Below are 26,177 nucleotides of genomic sequence, written 5' to 3' on the forward strand. Positions count from 1 at the left end.
TCAAAATATTATAAACGACCATAAAAGGAGTCAGAAATGTCAGATTATGCACAGATTTTCTCTCCTCAGGTTAAATGGTTTAGTCGTCTTTAAAATTGGATTCTAAATAAATATTGAATGGTAAAAAGTCACATGGTCTCTTCACCTAAAGATGGATATATTCATAAAACACTGGATCAGTTACACGTTTGTCTTATGATGTCGTCCCACAAATCTACAACTCTTTACCTTTCGTTGAATGGTTTTTCCTTCATAAAAAGACTGAAAACTGGATTTGTTGTCTTTATTTTCTGTCTCCCTCCCTCCCTCCCTCCCTCGTTAGCTCACAGTTTGTGTTTGAACACGAGCACTGATTGTGTCTCCCCGGGCAGAATGACTGACAGTTCACACACGCTGACCTTTGACCTGCAGCTGCAGAGCATGGGTCAGGTTCCCCTCTGAGTTGGACACGTAACATTTGTACACTCCCGAAATATTTCTCGTGACGGCGGCCAGAGACAGCGTCCCATTGAGCACCTGATGGAGAGAGAGAGAGAGAGGGAGAGAGAGAGGGGGAGAGAGAGAGAGAGGGGGAGAGACAGAGAGAGATCAAAGAAAGAGAGAGAAGATGAGGATGTTCAAAGCAAAAGGAAAAGTCTAATTAGAAATCGCTCGACTAATTTGAGGAATGTCTGTCTTTTAATCTCATAACCGTTCAGTGGACAGACGTCAGATGTGACAGACGTCTTACTGAGGACGCCGCGGTGTACAACGCCGAATCTGACGTCGTTTGGATAAGAAAGACGAGAGCTATTATATACTATATCTCTCACATGGAGTGCCACAGGGTTCTATTCATACAGTGTATATAATAAGGGAGTTAGGAACTCACTTTGATTTTCGGGTGTTTCTGGACAGGATTGTCGTCTTTATGCCAGACGACGGTGGGTCGAGGGTTCCCATGAGCTCCACAGCTCAGCGTCAGAGAGTCTCCCAGCAGAACCTCCACAAACGCCGGGGGCTTCTTGATGAAAACGGGCGGAGCTGGAAACAAAGAGGGAGGAGTTATTTTCACTTACATGACACAGAAGAAATCAGAAGAAAAACTATAAAACAGCTTGTGTTCAACCATCTTCAAATCCTGCTTCTCAATTTCTCAATTTAAGACACAGATGAAGAATTTTGTCCAGCCTTTCACTTTAGATTTATGTGTAAATGTTTATGATTTTATGCTTAAAATGAATTATACTTGTAAATAAACCACAGACAGACAACAGTGCATCGGCATGATATCAGCATGGACCGATATTGACTTTAAAATGAATTATCAAATACAGACAAACACGCTATGATCTGATAAGATACGACTAAAATAAGCTGCTTTATAAGGAACATGAATATCTTCATCTGCTACGACATGAGTATGAAACAGATGAAATGAATGTCCCGACATAAAAACTAACTTGTACAATATCAACTATATTGAGAATCTATTGATCAGTGTGAGTGTTTTTTAATGTTCTGTCATTTTTCAGCTTCTTAAATGTGAATTGTTTTCGGCTTCTCTGCGCCATAAAAACAAAGAAATCATTCAAACTGAATTTTTACACATTTTCTGACATTTATTTGGACATCGACTGATTGAGAAAGTGATCAACGTCAAGGGATTAACTGATAAGTGCTCTGTGGATTATGATTAGGATTTACGTCTAAAACCAGAAAATGTTCAGAAGCTGAAAATAACAATGTGAGGACAAAAGTCCTCGTAATGTGTGTGTGCGTGTGTGTGTGTGTGTGTGTGTGTGTGTGTGTGCATGTGTGTGTTTGTGTGTGTGTTTGTGTGTGTGTGTTTTGTGTGTGTGTGTGTGTGTTGTGTGTGTGTGTGTGTTTGTGTGTGTGTGTGTGTGTGTGTGTTGTGTGTGTGTGTGTGTGTGTTTGTTTGTGTGTGTGTTTGTGTGTATGTGTGTGTGTTTGTGTGTGTGTGCATTGTGTGCATGTGTGCGTGTGTGTGTTTGTGTGTTTGTGTGTTTGTGTGTTTGTGTGTGTGTGTGTGTGTGTGTTTGGTGAAAAACAGGGAAAAGCCTCCAGAACCCTGCGGAGCTGCACCTGTGATGGAGAGGAACGTCCACGTGCCGTTACGGAAGTCGTCCGTCTCTCTGTCCAGGAGCAGGATGCGACACTCGAACCAGCCCTCGTCCTCCAGGGTCAGACGCTCCACCAGCAGGGAGGCGCCGCGGGTCAGAGACACGCGGCCTGAGGGACGACGAGGAGGAGGAGGAGGAGCCACACACACACACACACAGAATCAGCACTCAGAGGTCACAGAGGTCAAAGTCACAGACAGCACCAATCAAATCAATGTTTCTGGGGGATATTTTGACATAAATGTGGACATAAATGTGCACACAGAGGATGAAACACCAGCGTGTGAGTGAGTGACGGTGACTGCATGAGTCATGCTGTCACTGATGACTGTGATGATGTCATTTAGGGTTTGGACGGTGGGGAAGAGGAAAAAAAGACACAAGACCTGACAGAAGAATTTAGAATTTAAAAGCTGCTTCATTAAATCACTAAAAATACAAAGTACATGTTAAAGTCTGTCTGTTTGGATTATATCGTGATTTGTTTGTAAATATTAAGTCGACTGAAGGTTGGGATTAAATAATCTTCTGCTTCTTCATACTTTTTCATACTAATGATGTTTAATTTAAGTCTTATAATAAATACTTCATCTATAATCTGAAGGTTGACTTTCTGATGTTATTGTTTCAAGGACAGTGACTCACTGACATGATGACGTCATTGTCTGACTGCACAGTGACATCACGATGACATCATAGTTATTTTGTTCTGCAGGGTGAAGAAATAGACGTAAAATCTTCCAATCAATAATAAAAAGCTTCAGTTTGTCTCTCCAGTGACTTTTTTCACTCGATTTCTTATGAAAATGTGGATTTTGGACAATAATGTTGATCTTTACGTTAATAATCCCACTCTCTGAGAGGAGAAAACTGGTCCTGACAAGGTCAGTGTAACAAACACTTACATCCTCCTCTCTGTTTCTTCTTACAACTCCTTGTCAGACTTAGATCGACTGAAACTTGATCTGCTAGGTTGCCGTGGTAACCGCAGCCCAGTTTTCAGGATACTGAACTTACCCTCCCGCTTCAATTCTTTCAGTCTTTCAATGAACCCTTTTTTACCCGCTTCACACTGAGCGCTTTAACTGACAGGAGGACGCACGCACGCACGCACGCACGCACGCACGCACGCACGCACGCACGCACTCTAACTTAACCATAATTACTACTGGTCTAATCCTAACCTTAAAACGTCTCCACCTTAAAATGTAGTCTTTTACGTCATAATGTGACAGTGTAAACAGATTTAGGTCCTCACAACGTTAGTAATACCTTCACACATGCAAACGCACACGCACACGCACACGCACACACACGCAATAATTAAGCCCACATTCCTGAGCGCTGCTGTTGCTTTAATGATTGACAGACCTTAAAGACAGCCCAGTGTTTTAGTGGGCGGGGCTCACTTTAGAGCTGCTATAAAAACCCCACAATGGTTTCAGGTCAGCATCTTTCAAACAAGTGGGTGGGGCTTAGAGAGAGGAAACACACACACACAGACGAAAGCAGGTGTGTGTGGAATTTTCCCTTTAATCTGTGGATCCTCCCCAAATTACACACACACACACACACACACAACACACACACACACACACACACACACACACACACACACACACACACACACACACACACACACACACACACACACACACACACAGTATTTAAAGGTGCATTCTGTGAGATCTGACGCACTGATTACAGCAGAGGTCTCAAACCGCTCCTGTGGTTAAATATTATGGGATACACTGTGAAAACCCCACGTGCACTGAATGATCATGTGGGTTCACAACCACGTGGTCACACGTTGATTTTCAAATTTCAGAGTGCTGGCCCCACCCCCTCCTGTGTGTGTGGAAACACTGGACTCTTTATTTCCTCCGTGTTGTCCATCACGACAAAGACACGGCCACACACACACACACACACACCCTCCCTCATTCTTCCTCTCGTGGTTACCATGGTGATGCGTCTGAGGAAAAAAGCCCGGGCTGCAGGTTTAGGTTTGAATTTGGTTGCCGTGGAAACACGACGCAGCCAAACATGGGCAGGGGCAAGTTGAAGAAAAACAAGGGTAGTCATGGATTTGAAAATGACAAGTGGATGAAAAAAACATGTTCACGTTCAGAGAGAGAGAGACAGAGAGAGAGACAGAGAGAGAGAGAGGACTTTGTCTTGGTCTCAGTCTGTGGACAAAGACAAAGACAAATGTTGCCTTATTTGAATGTGAATGTTGAATCTTTGACTCTTTAATGACGTTCGACGAACAAAACAAGCCAGTTTTTTTTTTCTTTTTCTTGTCATTTCCAAATCATAGTTTGACGCAACGTGAACAGGAAATAATTTCATTTTGAGCCGTACATGTAGAGATCGCCCGATATTATTACTCTCTTCAATGACTATTGTCAATTTAGACTTCTAGAATATTCAATGTGCAGAATTATTGTTGTTTTTTTTGATTAGCCAATTTTTATTTGTCCAACCAGCTGATACAGTTCAAAAATGCAACATAAAATTGCTTAATTTGAATAAAATCAATTGAAAAAATTTCATTTATTCATTGACATTTTTTGCTCATGTCCATAAAAAAGTTTAGCAAAATCAAAAAAAACTAACTTTTTAAATCTGTTTTTTAATTAAATGTTGAAAAATGTCAGTGTTTGTCAAACTCTGGAAATGTTACAGTATACACTGATGACACTATTATATATATATACATATATATATATATATATATACATACACACACACTTTGATTAATCCGAGTTGTTTGATCCATAAAAATTGTCAGAAAATATTCTCAAACTTTAAATGACTGAGTTTTGATGATTTCTTTGTTTTATGAAGCAAAAGGAACCAGAAAATATTCACATTTAAAGAAACTGAAAAACCACGCAAACTCCTTTTAATCAGTTAAAAAAACACTCAAACTGATCGAACTGACGATCAGAGAAAAGTTAATGATTCATTCGGTCATCGATGAGTCATCAATGAAGCGTGGAGTTGGAAAAGCGATCATTAAAGCTGAACCTGTTCTTCAAACCCGCGAGGTTACAGAGAGGTTAGACGTCGATAATCCACCGACAGCCAATGAGAGCTTGACCCCTTTGACCCCTGCGCCCCCCGACACTCCCCCGGCAGACTCATCCATCACGTCCTGTCCTCTCACTGCTGCATGAGCACCGTGTCCACGAGTCCTCAGGACAAGACAAATGTCATCAGACGCCACCGAGTACAGAGAGGAAACCAAACACCCTCCCTCCTCCCTCCCTCCCTCCCTCCCTCCCTCCTCCCTCCCTCCCTCCTCCTCCCTCCTCCTCCCTCCTCCTCCTCCTCCTCCTCCTCCTCCTGTAATCCAGCAGTGGCCGACTGACTGTGAGAAGCTTTTTAAAGACGCTCAGGTTGAGACGCGGTGGGTGGCAGCAGGTTAGGAATAACTCAGCTTTCAAAGACGCCGCGGTCGCTGCTGCTGCTGTTTGTGCTGTTGCTGCTGCTGCTGCTGCTGCTGCTGCTGCTGCTGCTGCTGCTGCTGCTGCTGCTGCTGCTGTTTGTGCCTGCAGCCCGGAGGCCAGAGCTCGCCTCACGCTCTCTGATCTTCTGTAGTTTCTGTCTTTTTTTCTCCTCTAAAGATAAGATGGATGTGGCTTTTTTCTGAAAGTGAAACCGCCGCAGTGTAACCGAGCTGAAGACAGGTTACACCACACACATTCAGCAGCCGTCGCTCTACTGTGATTCATAGCCGTGTCTTTTGATGAACTGTGGAGTAATGTTGTGGCGTACGAATGACCAGGGTGTGGTTTTTGTTTTACTCTAAAACCATGGACAATAATTCAATAAATATAAAATGTGCAGAGTAACTTTCTTAACCACTGACTATTTTTATCAGTTTTCTGATTTACATATACATGTACATGTACATGTATATGTACATGTACATATACATGTACATATACATACATATATGTATATATGTATATGTACATATATACATATACATGTACATACATACATACATATACATATATGTACATATACATATATTTATATATGTACATGCATGTATATATGTATGTATATATATATATATGTACATATATACATACATCTATATGTATATACATGTATCAGGATATAAATCAAATCAATATTTCTATACGTCTTATAAATAATCTGATCCTATATGTGTCGTTTCTCTGGACAACACTGTAAAATAAAATATAATCTACTGTTTATTATTTATCTGTATTACATGATCTTAAAATATACACTTATTTTAATATAATTTATGAATATATGTATAATATTTAGTGTATTTCACACATTTATTCAATATAATAAATATGATGAATATCAATACAACAGCCGTTAAAACCAGGAAATGTCCTCACAGATACTTCATCTATCATCTATCATGATTATATATATATATATATTATATATAATCATGATAAAATATCCAAACATTGCTTTAAAGCCTCAGTTTTCAGGGTCATCATGACTCGTGTTCTTCCGGAGAAACAGAATCAACCTGTTAATCCCTGGTGTGAACGAGTGAAAATTCATGGGACACAAAAACAGTGTCACTGTTTTTCTTTGTCCATCCCTTATGTGTATAAGAGCGCCGGGGCAGAGGTGCATTGTGGGATGTGTTTTGATTTGAATACAATCATAAGTCTGGGTCCGGGGCCCCCACACACACACACACACACACACACACACACACACACACGTCTCTCTGAATAATCACGTTAACCCTCTTATGAATAGCTCTTTGTCGTGAGATAGATTACAGTTAACTCTGTCCCTCTCACTTCGTCACACACCGTTAACCCCGACACTGACAACAAACCAGCAGCAGGTTCAACACTTGTGTGCGATCACAGAGAAAAACATTAATATTTATCATTAATAATAAGAATTAAGAAAATCAGCATCAGAAAATGAAAATATGAAATCAGCCACACACACACACACACACACACACTGACCGCACTGAAGGACATTTAATGTCAGTGAGACACGTGAGCGTGACGCTGTACCGGCGCGACGACAGTGAACAACCACATCAAACACGACTCAACAGAACAACAAAGCAGGAATCATGAATCAATCATCAACTATTTTGATCATCGATTCATTGGTTTGAAGCTTTTTCCATAATTAAAACAAGATTTCTGAATTTGAGGAAATCCAGCAGCTCAGTTTTATCAACAAGACGTTAAAGTTTGTTTGAGAACAGACCGCGTGACGTCTTTCTGTCGCCCAATCACTGGACTGTCGTGAGTCTAGCTCCACCCATACTATGCTGTTCCATTACTCTGGTACCCCAAGGGAAGGGTACCGGAAAATGGAACATTGAGGCTGGTTATTTTCGTACTATTCCTAATGGAAACACAAAAAAATATGTACCGCACCAAAGTGTTCCACTCGCCACTGGAAACACACCACGGGACTCCGCCCACGTCCACGCGATACAAGAGTTCAGGAGAATCTGCCAAAGTTCTTGTTATTGTATCAACCGTTGATCCACATGGACCCACTGGGTCCTAAAGCCTGCTCCAGGTTTGTGTTGTATTTATGTGGCAGTGTTACGGCGCCACATACAGGCCTGACACATGTACTACGGTGTTTAGAGTCACTGTGAGAGGGTTTCATGTGTATGAAGTCTTTGTTGAAACAAGTAAAAAGAGAAAGAAGAAGAAAACTTCTGTTTCCATGAGGCCGATGTGTGGACGATTTCATTGACTCTCGCTGACTCTCACGGTCTTTGTGTGAACGTGACGGGTGACACTCGAACCTCAGGTATGAGTTTTCTGAGCTGGTTTAACAGAGAATTCACGAGTCATTGTTCGCGGCTCAACATCGCTGAGGTCGAGTCGACGCAGAAAAACCGGTTTGTGTAAATAAAGGTGATCAGTTTCTCCTTTTATCTGGAGCGTTTCTTTTCTGGCTTCTGTAGTCACCGAATAGACTTGTGTTTCTCCACGTTAGGTTATTAAATGTCATAAACAATGACCTGTAGTCCTCGAGACCAAAACCTGGTCCTGATGAGGCAGAACCACCTCATTTTGGAGGAACTGGTTCTGTTTTAAATGAGTCCTGAGAAGAATAGTTATGTGAATGACTCATGAGAAGAGAAAATGGTCATCTAGCTCGCCAACATACAGTCTCTGTGATTTACTTTGAAGGGCCACAAGTGGGCGATCATCAAAATTCCTATTAACTAAAAATCTAAATCTTTTCCAACATGTTTTTGTGACATTTTTAGTCGCATATGTGGAGTTTTACTTGGTAACAAACACAGTATCAGTTCATCTTATTTCCTCTTTATGAGAAAACATGTATCATGTCAGAAGACTCCGCCCACTTTCATTTAAGACTGCAATAATACTGTGAATGGCAGAGTTCTGGGTCAGGTCTAACAAACTCCTCCAGTGTCCACAGGTCACTCCGTGAGCGCGACAGCGTCCTGCTGAGACCTCGGGTCAGAGTTCTGTCCTCGGTGTCTCTGCTGATTTACATTTGATCGTCCTCGGCCGCAGTAAACCGTCCCGACGCGTCCCAACAGATACAATTCAAACACATGATGATGGTGTGTCAGTCAGAGTTTACCCGGCTGTGTCCTCTTTGTTGTGGTTTGACTAATGTTTCGGGCCCGCGGGGGCATGAAGGGGGTGAAATGGAGAGGAAGAGGGATGATTTACTCTGAGGCTGCACCCGCACGGAAGCACAACAGTCTCTACACAAGCTTTTTCTTTCATTCATTCATTCATTTTCTGCAGCATTTCCCTCCACATGAGGGTCACGGCGGGAGCTGGAGCCAATCCCAGCGAGGCAAATAACCATTCCTTCACACCTACACTCGACTTAGAGTGTCCACTTAATCCCTAATCTGCACGTTTTTGGACACACGTGAAAGAACACGCTAACTCCTCATAGATATGTGGCAGCGATGGCCGAGGGGAAGGGAATTGGGCTTGTAATCAGAGAGCTGTTGGTTCAAATACCGAGATCGGTCGAGCACCAGGTGCCCCTGAGCAAGGTACCAGCCAGGTGCAGATAAGCGTGTTCTCCCTCTGTGAGCTCAACAGGCCGACGGTACACAGAACACACCTGATACCGTATCAGAAATGGTTTTAATGGACTGAAGATACCGTCCTGCTCTCATTCTTTCATCTCACTTTCTATAAATGGCCAACGACATCAGAGTGTGTGTGAGACAGAGCAGCAGCAGCAGCAGCAGCAGCAGCAGCAGCAGCAGCAGCAGCAGCAGCAGCAGCAGCAGGCGGAGGACAGAATGCTTTTATGCTTCACTTTAATCTCCTTTAATGGGAGCCCACAAAGGGAAGAAGCTGGGGAAACACTTCATATTCCACGTCCACGCCTCGCAAACCTACTTCTCTTTATTGGAGGCAGTTATTATTACGCTGTAAATCCACCCCGACTCCAAACAGCAGCACAGGTCGCTGCAATACCTATAATCCAATTTCTTTAAAGTGTTTCCTGATCTTAAAACCCGGGAATATAAATCACCGCCCGAGACATGTCGAGACAAACATCAGGAGACGTCTTCCTGCTCCTGACCGTCTCTGCCGGGGTTAAATCTGAAATCCCCCCAACATTTTAATTTGAGGGTAGAATACATTAGACCCACAGCGTCGACACGCTTCACATGCTGCCATCTGCCTCCAGGGGGAGGGGCCATGTGAGGAGGACACGCCCACACCAGTCAGACACACACCAAACAATCTTCTACTCTGCTTCACCTCTGCAATTTTGTTTACTCCATCACAGCTGCCCGTGCGTCACATGACTGCCCCGAAACAAAGGCCGGTTAATGAAGTACAGGACGCTCAACATGACAAACACTTGTTTGTGTGTTTTTAATGGACTGGACTCATAGTGATCCAAAAAGAAGTCAGAAAATAACCATAACCCTAAGTTTCTGTAGCTACTCGTAGTGTATTAAAAATACATACAAAACAAAGATCACATTTAGGAAATTTACGAGGGTGTTTGAATGCATCTCGTTAGCTCAAAACACCGTGAACCCTGCATTACTGTCACTTCCTGTCATGCGAGTTTGAGTTTAGAATCTACAGTCGACATAAAGGACGCTGACAAACACGTAGCTCAACTGTGGAGCCAGAGTTTTCTTTGTGAGTGAGTGACGTCACCTCTGAGTTCACGGTGTTCCAAAACCATAAGCTAACCCTGTCGGTAAACTTCCTCTACACACGAAAACGGCATAGCAACAAGTCCTGAGGTGGGAGAAGTACTGCATTTTCCCGATGTATCGCAATTCTCTCTTTAACGATTATGAAAAGCCATAATCGGAAAAATAAATCATGAAAAATGTAGCGTTTTAACACCGTGCTTGTTTGAATTGACTGAGTGTTGATAGATGGATTGATAGACAGACAGACAGATAGACAAACAGACAGACAGATAGATAGATGTGGTGTGTTTGCATAAGTGATAACATTTAAGAGATTTCTTAAACGCATCTCAAAGCTGCTCCTCTAAAGGGATGAAATTTACGAGGGTGTTTGAATGCATCTCGTTAACTCGACACGCTAGCAGATCATAAACATTGACAATGTCTTTAAGTCGTTGTTTCCGCGGTGAGTTCTGAGGGATTTAACGTGGCCTAACAAGACAAAACCGTTTACATTTCAATGTCTTGAAACTATAATTTCTCACTAAATAGTCTTTGTAACTTTGGCCGAGTGTCGATGACTGAGAGCTCACTGGAAATATTCAGGCTTTCACTCTCAGGTGGTTCTGACTCGACAGACGCCACAGGTTTCCTGTTCATGTCGTTGACCTCGTTGTACGGGACAGTATGGGATGGATTTTTGGGGGTGTCCTCCATCACGTCCCCCCTGTGAGCTCGTGACACCACCCTTCTTTGTCTTTTGTCCACTGGCAGACAATGGCGGGATTATAGGGCTCTGGAGCTTCATCCATCCTCCTTCCAGCACAACAATCTCCTCTTACTGGGTCACCCCTTCAGCATACTAATAAAACACTGTCATCAGACCAACAGGCCCCCACACACACACACACTCCTAATCTCCTCCCCCAACACACACCATGCACGGCGTTACTGGTACCCCCTCTTCTTATTGCTCTGCTGCCCCGCCCCCTCTCGCTGTCGCCCTTGTGCCTGCACCACAGCTGCAGTCTGGAAGACGCACAGACACAACACAGGGACTGCCGTGTTTGGACGGACGGACTCGTCTGTCGTCCAGGTCGCTGTGGTCCTCTCTGAAGACGAGTCAACCACGTCCAGATGCTCAGAGCGCAGACACTTCTGAGGAGATCTGGGGCGTCGGTTTCATCCAGACCTCTTAAGTCCTCGTAAATACCAGTGAATCCTCCTCAGGGCGGCCATTAACCACACAAGACAACTGAAGGCCACTCCGCCTACACACACACACACCACTATGTTTTAGAGATGGGAATGAGTATACAGCTGTGTTCCCGCTATCTTTTTTTCTTTAACTGTCCCGTCTTTACCTTCCCTTGGCCGTATTCCAACCATGTTCCCAGCTCGCCTCCACTCACCTCGACTCGACGCGGCACAGCGCGGTTTAGGTTTTAGATTAGGACACACACAAACGAGTGACGAAATACACCAGACTCCTCTGTTAATTATTGAGATTTTAGACATTTCCCTGGTAATTGTTGGAGAATAACTCACATTTTTAGGATTATGAAGTCTTTTTAACTGATCTACAGTTTGGCATTGTTCGGCTTGATTCTGTGGCCGTCAGTCTGGCGACGTCACGGATAGTATCGCCTTAGCTCGGTGGAACCTCTAACCTCTACCTACTAAAAAAAGTACCAGGTACCAGGTTCTCTACTAATGGAAACGCAAAATAACCACGGTGAGGCGAGTCAAGTCGGTGGAAACACGCCATAATGTTTCTTCTTTAACGCCCGCATACAAAGCTTGACGTCGGTTTCAGTTTCTGTAGCTACTTGTATCGCATTAAAGATTCGTACAAAACAAAGATCGCATTTATAAAAAAACAAATATTTTTGTGGTGCATTTGCAGAAGTGATGACATTTAAGAGATTTCTCAAAGCTGCTCCTCTAAAGGGATTACGAGGGTGCTTGAATGCATCTCATTACTGCCACTTCCGGTCATGCGAGTTTCAGTTTAGAGTCTTTGAAAATTCAACAAATAATAAATAGGTGAATATTTTGAATTTTTATACTATACTATTTTAATAGTTTTTGATATAAATGACGATGTTTTTACTTTAAAGCAACATTTTCCAGATAAAAACACCTGATTTATGTCTTTATTGTCAATGATTTATTCCTAATCTGACATGTCGAAAATGGGTTTATGTGATTAACGACTTCTGCTAAAATTGAATCCACCTCCTCGACTTCCTGTCAGTTGTTGCTCAGAGGAAACTCGGCCTTGGTAAGGTAAGGTGACGCAACTTATTAAAGCGTCCGATTTCAAAGGAGAACATTTAAAAAAGTGTTTTAAAATGTCAGCACGGCAGCGTCACAGCGCCACACACAGGCCTGGCATGTCAACGATAGTGTTTTATGTGAAAAATGAAAATATGGTAAAGATGAAGTGAATAAGGATGAAAATGAGACACATGTGGAGCAGATCTGATGCAGAGCTGCCACGTGTGCACACGCCCAGTCTCCTGAACCACAATTACAGCAGCGGTTTGATATTAGCTGTAATTTCAGCTCGTCTTTGACCTTCAGTCAGACTCAAACCACAGTCTCCAAGGTCAAAATGTGTTTTCTGTTACTGAACCACGGCGACACCGCGTCGTCTTACCCTTGTAGTTTGGATGAATGCGCGGCGCGTACACTCCGAACTTGATGAGGACGGGAACGCTGTAGCCGAGGCGCACCCACTCCACCACATGCAGCGGGAAGAGGTTTGGACTGGAGGCGGCGAGGCTGCAGCTCAGCTCTGCAGAGCCTCCTTCTCTGGCTCGAACCAACGACGACAGACCCTGAGACACACCTGGGGGATATCATCGTCAGAGATAAAGCCTGGGTTTCACTGATAACAGAGGAGGAGACAAACAGCACACACCAACACACACACACTCACACCTACCTTTGTGGAATTCAGTGGTCAATCATTCCTGAGACAAACATTCATGAATGTGAGCAGTGATCACTCCGAGGACAGAAGAGGTCACTACAGAAAGTAAGTGACACGTCGAAGTTTATCGTCTTCCTAAAGTCACTGTAGATCTGTATATGTATATATATATATATATATATATATATATATATGTATATATATGTAGATAGTTATATGTAGTGTGTGTGTGTCTGTGTGATGCTCATCTGTCCTCTAATCTTAGGAGGAGGACGGGAGGGGCTGGTGCTCTGATGCAGGGCAGCAGGATCTGACCTTTCCTGCTCCACCCCCTGGGGTTCACACACACACACACCCTGTACAAACACAGACTGGCGCGTGTGTGTGTTGGGGGGGTGTCGTATAAATCCAGGATTGATCTAAATCCAGACCCAGAAAAATTATTTAAGTTGGATTTTGGCCTCGCCCCCCCCAAACTTTCGCTAATGTAAGGCAACAGGAAGTGAGCCACAGTCATTATGGTGTCAGTCAAACTGCAGCCAAGCAGCTTAGCGGCGACATATGTCGAGTGTTACCATAACAACGGACGAAGATGTTGTTTTAAAAGTGAAGAAATAAAAAAATAACAAACTGCTGAGATTTCAAACCAGGTGAAGGTTAAATGAAAAACAACAGTTATAAATAACATAACATTTATCAAACATGTTTGGGAGGTAAATTGTAAACCAATGAAAAATGATATGAATATTTTACAGATATGTCAGCAAATAAGTTGCTGCACAATTTAATTTATATTGTGAATTTGGTCACGGCAGTTTGACATCTGTAAAAAAGTAGGGCTGAAACAAACAGGTTTTTAAGTTTCTGTGATTTTTCAGCTTCATAAATGCGAATATTTTCTACTTTGTGATTTTTCAGCTTCATTAGTGTGAATATTTTCTACTGTATGATTTTTCAGCTTCTTAAATGTGAATATTTTCTACTTTCTGATGGTTGGCTGTAAACTTGCTTGCTCTATAACAGTTTAACTTGTCACATGTATTTGAACGAACTCTAAAATGACACAAAAGGTCAAAGGGAGTGATGTGAACGTGTGCAGTGGATCTATAGCATTAGCATTAACATGTATTTGACTCACTCAGCAGACAGATGGTTACTGCAGCGCTGACAGTCACAAGCCTCCGACTCTCCAGTCCCATGGCCGTCTGTCACACGTCTCCACACATCGCTCGACCTGAGAGACACGACAGAGCACACTTCCTGTTCAGTCTGCAGCAGAGAGTCACTGCTGCTGCTGCTGCTGCTGCTGCTGACACAAGGGTAAACAAAAAAATCACTATTGTGATTGAAAATCTGCGTTTTTTACAAAAAACAAGCAGACAAAACCCAGATTGAAGTAAAAAAGTATGAGTGAAGAGACAAAAATGTCCTCAAACATTCATTTTGTTTGAGAAAAGGTTTGAAATGGAAACCTTTTAACAGAAAAACAAAAGACAAAAGTATACTACATCAGTGAAAGTAAAAGCACCACATGACCTCTTCTACTTCTATAGTATTAAAAGTATGTCAAAGTTTACTTTCAGAGCCTCAGAAGAAGCCTTTAAAAAGTTCCCTTAAAAAACTTACTCATTTGTTCCTAGCGGCAGAAAATGTCACCTTCCCAAAAACTGCTGTATAATATTATACATTAATATTTTTTCCACTTTAAATGAGTCAATCTTTTAAAGCTATTTCAGCCTGAAATATACATATGAAATATTAATAATATCTTTTAAAAATTTAACCCTTTAAAAGGCCATTATTTTACACAACTCCACTGTTTTCTTTCTTTTTTTTAATCAAACCGCCCCACCAAAAACATTTCCATATGAGTCAATGATTGGCAGAAACATTGATTTTGATGCACTGTTAATTTTTTTGCAGTGTCAAATAAAAAAAAAAACTTACTAATTTATTTAACAGCAGAAAATGTCACCTTCCCAAAAAGTGCTGTAAAATTATATATTTATATTTTTCCATGGGAATCGTAGGTAATTAATGTTCCATCCTTTGTTGTGCTATTTTAACACACTGACTCTAACATCCACGGTCACATGTCTGCTGCTGCCTGCTCTTTTGTGTTTCCATATCAGAATAAATAAATACATTATATACAGAGAGAGAGAGAGAGAGAGTCAAGACAGTCAAGGCCACGCCCACACTGAGCCGCTGTATTGCAGAGACACACAAGCTTTGTCTGCAGGTGCAGCAGGACACACAAGAAGACAACCAGGTTATTTCCTCAGGCAGTGAAGCAAAGCGACGCCATTTAATTGATACGTACAATAAAACAGAGAGAAGGAGCCTTAAAAATGTCAGAAACTTCAGCAAATCTGTTCATTTCTCTGTGTGGGTGACATTGTTTGATCATTTACTGTCAGCAATGATGCTCTGCATCTAATAACTGGCTTATAAAATAAGAATAAAGTGGATTACAGCTCGTGTTTGAAGTGCATTTAAAAGCAAATCTCTTCAGACATTATGTGTTTACCGTTCACTCACGAGTAAAAGATTTTTCAGCTTCTTAAATGTGAATATTTTCCGGTTTCCTTGCTCCATAAAAACAAAGAAATCATTCAAACTGAACAAATCACAACAAACATTATCTCCAGTCTCTGTCCAGAATAAAGACATCAACCTTTACAATCTCATAGAGAGAGGAGAAACAACAACAGTTCACACAATGAGCAAACACTAGGGGCCAGTAGAGAGAGGAAATCTGGGACAGAACCAGACTCAAAAATGTGCAGCATCTGCCAAGACAGGTTGTGGTGAAAGGATTGTAATTCAGTTCCAGTTTTCTAGTTTTTCAAATTCTTTAATGTGAATATTATCTGGTTACTTTGATCCATAAACAAATAAATCATTAAAACTGAATGATTTTTAGTTTGTTTCCAGAGTTTGACAAACACTGATTAACATTTTCAACATTTCGTGGTCAAAACAACTATGAAAATAATACACAACTTTTTTTTTGTCCTGAAAACGATATGAAAACGCACAGAAAAGCTCTGACACGTTATTTAAAATTGATCCTAAAGATCACAAGAAAAGATACAACTTTGGAATCCTTGGATTTCAGTGACACAAACGACCGTTGGATCTGATCGTGACTTTGACACCTCGAATAATCCTGATCTGCTGCTGCTGCTGCTGCTGCTGCTGCTGCTGCTGCGTGTTAACACTAACACAACAGTGTTAACAGTGTAATTGAATTAGGGACCAACGTGTTGAGACAAATCAAGGACACTGTCATGAGGCTGAGGCTGTGCAGTCAGTGATCAATCACTGCTGAATCAGAGCAGATTATTCTGGGATTAAAACAGTCTCGGTTAGTGCAGATGACATGAGATGACAGAGATCTTTGTGTTTTACACACAACAAACAACCGTCAACAGCTGAGGTCTCAACGCGAAAGACAGAAACAGACGATGATATATTCAGGGTGAGTGTGAAGGTTACTGAAGCCAAGGGAGCGGAATAAATAAATGTACTGCACCATATTTTGAAAGAAGAAGTTACTTGAAGGTTGAAATCGCAGTTTATATTTAGTTTGAAGAAGTGTGGTACCATTATACAAATGTATAAACATTTAAATGTGAATAATCATCAACGACAGCTGTTTGACCTAATCTCACCGCATCCATCGACTTGAGAGGCACAGATTAAATAATGCGCGAGTAAACGTGCAGTTTGTAACGGTTTACCGAGTACAGCCGCAGCAATTAATCAACGATCAATCAACTAATCAGTTTGATTGTTTATTCTTAGTTAAAAACCAGTTTGTGTGATTTTTCCTGCACTTTCTGACAAAATTACGGCTGCAACAAATCCATAAATGATCAATAATTATTACATTAATCAACAAGTATTTTGATAATTGACTGATCAGTGTGAGATGTGTATGTGTAAAAATAAAAGATCATAAATGATAAGATTAGTAGATTATAAAAATAATCGCCAGTCGCCTGAGACAGAAAACACGTTACATGTAACTTTTGACTCCACAGTGTGTGTGAAAGTGTGTGTGTGTGGAGTGACAGATACAAGCCTGATCAGCCTCTTAATAATCCACGTTAATCCAGACTAAGGCAGTCTGTCACAGAGTTCCTCCAGCAGCACAAACTGATCCACTTATCCTCTTGATTATTCATGTTTTATAGACGTCTGATTTCTTGTCTCGTGTTTTTAAGATCATTTAAAATAAAATAAAATAAAATAATCCTTCATTTGTCCCACAGTGAAGAAATTCATGTGTTCACAGCAGCAACTACAGTAAAGATAAAAGTTAGAAATAACAAACATGCATTTATGTGAAAGTACAACTATAAAAGGTTTAAATGGTGTATGAACTTGACGTAACAGTGCTTTTATCCATATAATACACGTAATAAAGCAGCAGTGCTAATTTGCCTGCTTGGTGACGGCGACAGCAGCAGCGAGTTCATGGACTTTGTCCCAGATTACAAACTGTATTGAGTTTTTCTGTAACTAAAGGAAATGAAGTGAACTCACGCTGAGCACGAGAGCGGAGATTTAGTCTCGTGAGGGGAAAATCTGCTGCTGTAATATGGATTAACACAGTGACGGCTGCTGGTCAACCAGCACACGCTGCTGCTGCTGCTGCTGCTGCTGCTGAATAACACTATTGAACAACAGTTTGGCCAATTAATACAAATTCTACACTCTTGTTCTCACAAACTACAGACAGTAAATGTTGTTGAGTCACTGAAACTTTATTTCTTTCACCCAAAAGTTTATTTATCATTACTTTATTTGGTTTGTTTTTTTCACGCCTTCAATCCATAGTTACAGAGCTGAAAAAATAATGACTCTTTTCTCGTTTGATTCATAAAATGTTGTAAAAACATTTGTCAAACCTGGAATTCTCAAATGTCTTGTTTTTGTCCACAAACACAAAATGATTCAGTTTTAATGATTTCTTTGTTTTATGAAGCAAAGAAACCAGAGAATATTCACATTTAAGAAGCTGAAAACTTCATTTAATTGATCAAAAACAGTATTATATAGTATAGTAGTAAATATTATTTTTATTGAATTACAATCCTTTCACCACAACCTGTCTTGGCAGATGCTGCACATTTCTGAGTCTGGTTCTGTCACAGATTTCTTCTTCTGTTAAAAGGGAGGTTGTTACTCTCAGTACTGACCTCTAGTGTTTTCTCATTGTGTGAACGGTTTGATTGATTTCTCTTCTCTCTAATATTGTAAAGGTTTCTGTCTTTACTACTGTGTACAGAGACGTCATATTACATATGTTGCGATTGAATTAAAATTGAATTATTGGCCGTGAACTCCCCTGATTTTGCCTCTAATCACAACATGCCTTCAGAGGGAGTGGTTTCAGTCTCAGAGGAGTTCAGTGAAAGCTGAGCAGCTAACGTTTGTCTTTGTTCTCGCCCCCCCGACCCTTGGGAACAGGTCAGGCTCATAAAGCTGCTTTCAAGACACGACACTGGGAGGAACCAAAGGGTCAGAGGTCAAAGGTAGCAAACTGGAGAGCCTGGAGAGTCCAGTGATGAAGGGACGGCGCTGGATTTATTACCTATGCTTTTGTGAAGAGATCCAGAGTCAGGATTCTTTAAAAACCATTTTTTTTCTAAAATTCTAACACTGAAAAGTGCAATTTGGCTGACTTTCTGTGCGAACGTTCATACGTCTAGCTCGTTCCTGCAGCGTGCTATTCCTGAAAACATATTTTTGGCCACTAGGTTGTGCCCTTTTTTAGATAGAGACTAATGTCAGGTCGCTGTTTTTGCTCATCCTGATGTTTTCATGAAAGAATTTGAATAAATATCTGAATCGTGAAACACTGAGAAACCTGAAATCCTCCTGGAAAAGATCCGAACTGTCACTTCACAGAAAAGAGAATAAAAATAAAGGAATATTCAACGAGAACGACGCTAACCAATCAAAGCTAAGGATGAAAGCGGTGCACAAACATGTAAGTGTACGTTCAGTACGAAAACAGAACTTAAAAAAGGTCCAGTGTGTGAGAATTAGTGACATCTAACGGTGAGACTGCAGATTGCAACAATCGGAGGACGCCTACGCTGGCTCCGCCCTTTCCCAAGGGCTTCAGGGAACCAAGACACATTTCACAATCCTCTCCAATGTTTTCTTTGTTGTTTTTTATCGTTTAGTTTGTGTGTGTCGTAAAATTCCACTTCAAAAATGAGAAGACAATCGATATTTTGTTGTTTTGTTTCTCTGCGGTGGAACACAGCGACGGTGGAGCAGCCACTTTCAACTCATGAATAATTACTTTCTCCACTCAATCAATTTCCTGCAGAGCCTCGTGTCTGCTCAACCACAGCGACAGCGGAATGTGACGATGTAAAAATGTGAAATATGAAGGAATTAACGTGCGAAACGACGTCTGAACGGAGATCTGACAGAAAAGCAAATGCTCAAACAGCAAAGAGGACAAAAAAAAATAATGGAAATGAATAAAGTGCATCTTTATAGGGACGCAACAAATGCCCAACGCAATTAAAGCGAAGAGCAAATGGATGAAGGTTGTTAATATTTATGACTCTGTCGGCACTAAAGGCTTCATCATCATCATCATCGGGGACGGAGTCTGTGTTCGGTTCATTTTAAAAACAGAGGAAGATGAAAAACACACAAACATCCTATAATAAGATGTTTGTTTCATGTGCAGTAACACGTCCAAAGACTCAACACATTTACTGAGAAACAAATAAAGACAGAAGTTCTGTGTCGGGGTTGGTGAGGCTGCTCCAAGTTTACGAGTTTATGAGGAACTCAAAGCTCACACCTCAAGAAAGTTTCAACTAGAAAACGGAAAATGGAACGTACCAAAATTCCCAATTCTGACTTCAAAACTAACTTCAACGTTAAGATCACAAATGGAACACAACGGAATTCCAAAGTTCCGACTTCAAATGGAACACACTAAAATTCCAGATACTGATTACAAATGGAACACGCCAGAATTCCAAGTGTAAATTCAAATGGAACGCACCATCAGTCGTCCATGTCACATCCACATCTACTGCTGCCAAAAACTGAACCTGACAGTGAGTTCTTAATAACATCTCTTTAAAAGAAAATATCTAATATAATAATTGTAAAAAAACTAATTTATTGACTATATTTGTCACTCGTTTACTCCAGAGAACAGAGGTCAGATTTGGGTTCAGAGAGGTCACGAGGTCACGACATGTGAGACACAAAACAAACAAAACATAAACAGAAGAGCAGCGTGTCACAGTATCACTGTAGTACAATTACTGCATGATTACTGAAGTCTGAACCAGAGACAATACAAGGTGGCAGCAGTAATTGTAGTAGCTGTAGTAGTAGTAGTAGCAGTAGTAGTAGTAGTAGGGTTAGTAGTAGCAGTAGTAGAAATTGTACTGCACACAGTGTTTAGTTCAGAAGTACCTGAAGTACTCAGGTAGTAAATTAGAAACACAGAAAAGGACGAGGTTATAAAATAACCTGAGATCTGATCATCAACAACATGTAAAAGTACTAGATAAAGATTTTAAATATCATTCAAATATATTAAAAAAAGGTGTTAAACGTTATATAATGATGTAGAAAAAACATGCACAAGTACTATAAAAAGTACATACAGGGCTTTAATTAAATTGACATGAAAGCTCCACATGCTGAAGATCTATAAAAGTATGACATGGTATTAAAGAAGTACAATATACACAGGATATGGTTCAATTATTTAGGGTTCATTTCTTTGAAGTTAGTTAAAAACACTTCTTTTTTTGAAGTTATAATGTATGAAAAGTACCCAGACTTTTAAAGTTTTAAAGTTTTAAAAGTCTAAATTTTAAATAAAGCACTCCTTATTTTTAAGAGGGTTAAGGTCTTTGTTTCTTTCTTCAGTTAAATATAAAAAAATACTTCATATTTATAAAAAAAATACCTAAGATGTTTAAGTGAATTTAAAGCGTACAAAAGTACATGTAATAGAAGTAATATAATATCAAAGTATAAAAACAGTGATGAGGTCACACAGGTTGACGAACACGTGTCTCACTACATAGTATATGACCTTATTATTTATATAATGGTTCTCACCTGACTGGAGGTTCTTTTCACTTCAGGCTGAAACTTTTAATCCATTGAAAGTTTCTTTAGTCGTTTTATGTAAAGTTCACGTAAAGTTCATTCAAATTTAAAAAGAGAAAAAGTTCAAAAAATCACAAAAAAGGTGAAAACAAACAGGTGCTCACATTTTTCCTCTCAGTCTCGTGCGAAAATAAAATTAATCCTCCACAAAAATGTCGAGTTCTTTGAAAAAAGAAAAGAATAATTCAGTGAAATCCGTGAAGTCGTGAAATCTTCATGAATCCGTTCAAATCTTTCCCACGTTTCTTTCTCTTTCACGTTCTCCGGATTCTTGCTCGTGCGAATTTAGGCAAAAATAATCTGAGCGATTTGTTCTAAAAGTACGACTTCGTGAAAGTGTGTGTGTGTGTGAACGCGTGAGGAGGTGAAATAATGAAGCAGGAGCAGGTTTGTTCACGCTCTCATCTCCTCCTCTGTCTCCTCCTCCTTCAGCTGCTGCTGCTGCAGTCAAGTTGCTGAGTAACTGCACACGTCAAACTTCCGCTTACACCTGTCACAATAAAAGCCCGAGTAGAAGTAGTAAACGAGACAAATCCGGAGAAAACTTGTGTTTATTTAAAAATAAAATGTTTTGATGATATAAATATACACGTAAAGATTGGTTTGAGGGCTGCTGAAATAAATTGATGAAACAATTATCAAACTACCGCTTACTAAATTATCGATGAACTGGTATTTTTAAATATAGATTTCTGTCCTATTTTACATTTTATTCTAATATTTTTTGTATCTTCTTGTCCAGCTGTTCTAATCTTCTTGAACGTCTTATATTTCACTGTTTCTTAAATTTAAACAACTAACAATTTATTTGAGTCTTTTGGGATGAATAATGTGCTGCTATCATATTTCATAATTGATTCATCTGATAATTATATTTCTGATGTATCGATACATTATATCGTTCCTAAAAGGTCAAACAATTTGAAATACTAAAAAAATCCCACTAAGATTAAAAAAATATATAATGTGTTATAGTGTTTTATGTATTTTTATATTGCTTTGTGCTCTTTTCTGGGGAATGTTGTCTTTAACTTTTTTCCTTTTTTGTTTATTTATGTATTGTTCTCTGTTTATTACTTGCTGCTCCAAAACTTTTAATAACTTCACAATATTTAGACAAAAATCCCCAAAAAAAAGGACTATTATGGGTGACTGATAAATGCAGCTCCCCCCTGTGGCGTGTCAAAATAAATCACTAAGACTGTATGTTGCGTACCTAAACTCTGGTGAACATTTATTTCGATCAAAAAAGTGAAAAATATATTTTATCACAGTTCTAAACTGTTGGGCGTTGTTGGGGGGCTTTAATTTTGAAGGAAGGTGTGTGGACTTCCGCCTGTTTTCCACGTGACTTGATGTCGCTGGTGTTTTTAGCGCCTCAGACAAAAGCGTCTCTGCCGCGAGAAGAAAAAACAACAACAAAAGGCGAACATGCGTTTAAACGTTTGACTCTGACCGTTTGTTCATGAACAGTAAATAAAATATAAAACCAATAAACAACAGAAACAACATTAACACACACACATACACACAGGGTTTCAGTGTAAACGGATGTGATTGAGTTTCAATTATTTATTCGGTTGTCACCTACAGCCCCGCCCCCTCACACACACACACACACACTATGCGACAAAATAAAAATTTATTGCGAATCACGATAAAAAAAAAAATAATAATCGCGGTGAATTTATTTTATCAGGACAATCATTACATTACATGTCATTTAGCAGACGCTTTTGTCCAAAGCGTCTGCTAAGTAGTTTTCTCCAAGTAGATTCATACTTGGAGAAAATTATTCATATTTTTGTCAAATTCACCAACAGACATTTAAATCGTCTTACCTGTGATTCCTGGTCAACATTATATACATATATTTATCTATTTTTTTGCTTCAAAGTGCTCCAAAAAAAACCTGGTCATATTTTTGTACAGTCACGTGTTTTTGTAAAAATACAAAATTCTGCAATATTCTGTAAAGTTTCTGTAACATTTAAAGAAGTTAAAATGTTTGTATTTTTTTTCAGTCAATAAATATGTTTTTGTAAAAATATTACAAAATTCTGTAGCTTTTTTTGTAAAGTTTTGGTAATATTTCGAGAAGTAAAATAATTTGTGGGGGGGGGTTCAATGTCACTCACAGTGTTTTGTAAAAAATAGACAATTCTGTAACATTTAAAGAAGTTAAAGTTTTTGTATATTTTCAATGTCAATAAAACATTTTTTGTAAAAATATTACAAAATTCTGTAGCTTTTTTGTCAAAGTAATGTTTCTGTAACATTTAAAAAGCTGTTTATTGTAACATTAGGATCCATTTCTTTCGAGTCGAACAGAATGTTCTTCAGTGTTGAACCAGATGGAGATCAAAGGATCAACTTTAATCACCTGAAATCCTTCAGGTGCAGAAGAATGAACCAGACAAACGCAAACAGCTGTTTCTGAACCAAGAAGAGTTTTATTGAATTAAAAAATACATTAAATTACAACAAACGGACTCTTTGAGATAAAACTATAAAAAACAACTTTACAATTCAGCTTCATAACAGCAGAGTGACATCATATTTATTTTCTAAGTTTATTTAAAGTTTCAGCGAAAGCAACACTAACTTTATGTGTGTGTGTGTGTGTGTGTGTGTGTGTGCGTCAGTCATCAAAGTCTGGGATGTCGTCGTAGGAATAACCTGTGTAGCCTTTTGAAGCATAGTAAGCGATGCGTAGATGGTAAAATCCAGGCAGGAAGACGAGGATCCCGATGATGAGGACAGGAATGGTTCGGTCCGAGTGCTGAAATACAAAAAGGAATAAAAACCACTTCCGTCCGACACAAGAATTAAAGCCAACAATGTCCAACTGTAGATCAACGTTAAAAAGACTTAAAAATCCTGGAAACATTAACGCTCATCTCCAACATTTAGTAAAGCACATGTGTAAAATGGTGGATTTAGAGACAGCACTGCTGAAAGCTGGTCACACACTTAGAACCCAGAACTGTACACTGTAAAACATTCATACGTCCTGATAAAGAACTCACCGTGACTCCAAAGTATCCAGCGAGGAGCAGAGAGCCGATGACAATCAACACTGAGCCAATTAAGAAGAGAACTGTGGCCAGAGCGATGGCTTTGTACGGCACTTTGGGCGGACTCTTCTTAAACTGTAGAGGAGCAGAAATACGTCTTTATTCTCTCAGACACGGCAGGATTAACACAACACAACACAACCCGCTCATATTCCAGAAAAACTAAATGAATTCAACTTTATATGCTCGGAAAAACTCCACAAGTGATACTGTTTTCTTCAGTTAGACAGATATTGTGATGTATCACTGTATCGATTTTCACAGAATCGTTGTATTGCGATATTATTGGTGTCGTGGCCCATGAGTCACCCTGTGATTCTCACCCCTATTCAAAACTAATGTGAGGAAATTTGAGCAGCACAGGTTGAATTTTCCCTTTTTTTTCTTTTAAATTACATTTTAATGTTCAAAAACTATAATTCTTTATAAAAAATTGTTTATATTCAGCATTTATTCAACAACACAACATACTCCTGTCTCTAAATATTAACAACAAGTCGTTAAAAAAGTAACAATTTTGTATAAACTAGAATGTTTCATGTCACATTAATGAGTAATATACAATCAACTCATTAAAAACAAGATGCGGATTATACACGTTTTCTTATCTGGGCTTTAATGAGTCTTGTTTTAATAAAGTATGAACAATATGTTTAAATAAATAATCAAGTTATCGCTGTGTGTGTGTGTGTTTACCTGTAAGTCGATGTATCCGTCATCGTCGCTCGCTAACCGGGAGTACCTCACGTTACTTCCCCCGTCAGTCACGATGTTCCGGGCGGGCATTTTCTTCTCCTTCTGCCGCTGAGCAGCGTCAAACACTCGGCTACAGAAACATCAACGAGCCCCTGAAGAAATGATCAACTGTAATTAACAAGTGTTGTTGTTGTTATTGTTGTAATCAAAATATGAGATTAAAATTTTAAATAAGAGTTTGTGACGTGACAGAGAAAAAACAGCGACCTGACGTTTACTGATCTTTAAACTGAGGCACTTCCTTGTTGTGACGTCAACACATGCTCTTCCGCTCCGCTCAGTTGACGGCGCGCACGGACACACTGCCACCTAGTGTTCAGGAGTGTTCAGACACACACACACACACACACAAAGATGTAATCTTAGCTAAATAAATAACTGATGAATATGTAAAATGACATAAATAAATAAATGACATAATAATAATAATAATAATAAATTATTTTTTAAATCATTATTTGTCGTTTATTACATTTTTTATTTCTGTCTCTAAACAATGATTTGCACTGCTCCATGTCAGCCACAAGAGGGCGCAGTCGAACGTTATTGAGGTAAAAAGTGTGAGGACAGATTTAGGTCCCCACAACATGAGTAATATCATAACTAGTTAAAGACTCGTTACAAACAAAGACTAACCTTAACCATAACCATAGTTCAAATCTTAATCCTGAACTTAACCAGTTCTTCAGAAATGAGGTTCTGCCTCATTAGGACCAGGTTTTGGTCTCCATGAGGACGACTGGTCCTGACAAGGTCAGAAAACACACACACGCACACACACGACTCGCCTGCAGCTGCACAGAATAATAACGAGTGTTAACAAATTGCAAAATAATCAATTTGCCAAAAATGATTGATTTTAAGTGATTTTTTAAAAAACAAGGTCATTCGGTTTTATTACTGTTATATTTTTTTATTCATTTTTACACACTTCACCTTTTCTG

The 26,177-nt window shown here is 39.7% G+C and overlaps 2 protein-coding genes across 6 annotated transcripts in view; both read right to left on the reverse strand.

Moving 5' to 3' along the window:
* Positions 1-21,753, reverse strand: part of igsf9b (immunoglobulin superfamily, member 9b) — a 33,532-nt gene extending 11,779 nt beyond the window's left edge. For 3 of the 4 annotated variants that reach the window (XM_044026423.1, XM_044026421.1, XM_044026420.1), the window contains exons 1-6: positions 21,350-21,753; positions 14,361-14,456; positions 12,947-13,138; positions 2,086-2,232; positions 872-1,023; positions 399-516 (exon numbers count right to left, since the gene is read on the reverse strand). In XM_044026423.1, coding sequence (XP_043882358.1) covers positions 399-516; positions 872-1,023; positions 2,086-2,232; positions 12,947-13,138; positions 14,361-14,421 — 670 coding nt within the window. In that variant the 5' untranslated portion in view covers positions 14,422-14,456; positions 21,350-21,753. Of the gene's footprint in view, positions 1-398; positions 517-871; positions 1,024-2,085; positions 2,233-12,946; positions 13,139-14,360; positions 14,529-21,349 lie in introns of all 4 variants that reach the window. The other variant, XM_044026422.1, reaches the window with a different exon arrangement.
* Positions 21,754-23,831: 2,078 nt separating this feature from the next.
* tmem230b (transmembrane protein 230b) lies at positions 23,832-25,520 on the reverse strand. 2 transcript variants are annotated; one of them, XM_044026630.1, is made up of 4 exons: positions 25,441-25,520; positions 25,174-25,325; positions 24,430-24,552; positions 23,832-24,182 (listed from the first exon to the last, which is right to left on the reverse strand). In XM_044026630.1, exons 2-4 carry the CDS (start codon positions 25,261-25,263, stop codon positions 24,042-24,044), a joined length of 354 nt encoding a protein of 117 aa, XP_043882565.1. In that variant the 5' UTR covers positions 25,264-25,325; positions 25,441-25,520; the 3' UTR covers positions 23,832-24,041. The 2 variants fall into 2 exon arrangements, with proteins under 2 accessions (XP_043882565.1, XP_043882563.1); XM_044026628.1 differs by lacking the exon at positions 25,441-25,520 and having other exon boundaries at positions 25,174-25,403.
* Between the last annotated feature and the right edge of the window lie 657 nt (positions 25,521-26,177).

The sequence above is a fragment of the Solea senegalensis genome, linkage group LG5 (genome assembly GCF_019176455.1).
Source record: "Solea senegalensis isolate Sse05_10M linkage group LG5, IFAPA_SoseM_1, whole genome shotgun sequence".
Taxonomy (NCBI): Eukaryota; Metazoa; Chordata; class Actinopteri; order Pleuronectiformes; family Soleidae; genus Solea; species Solea senegalensis.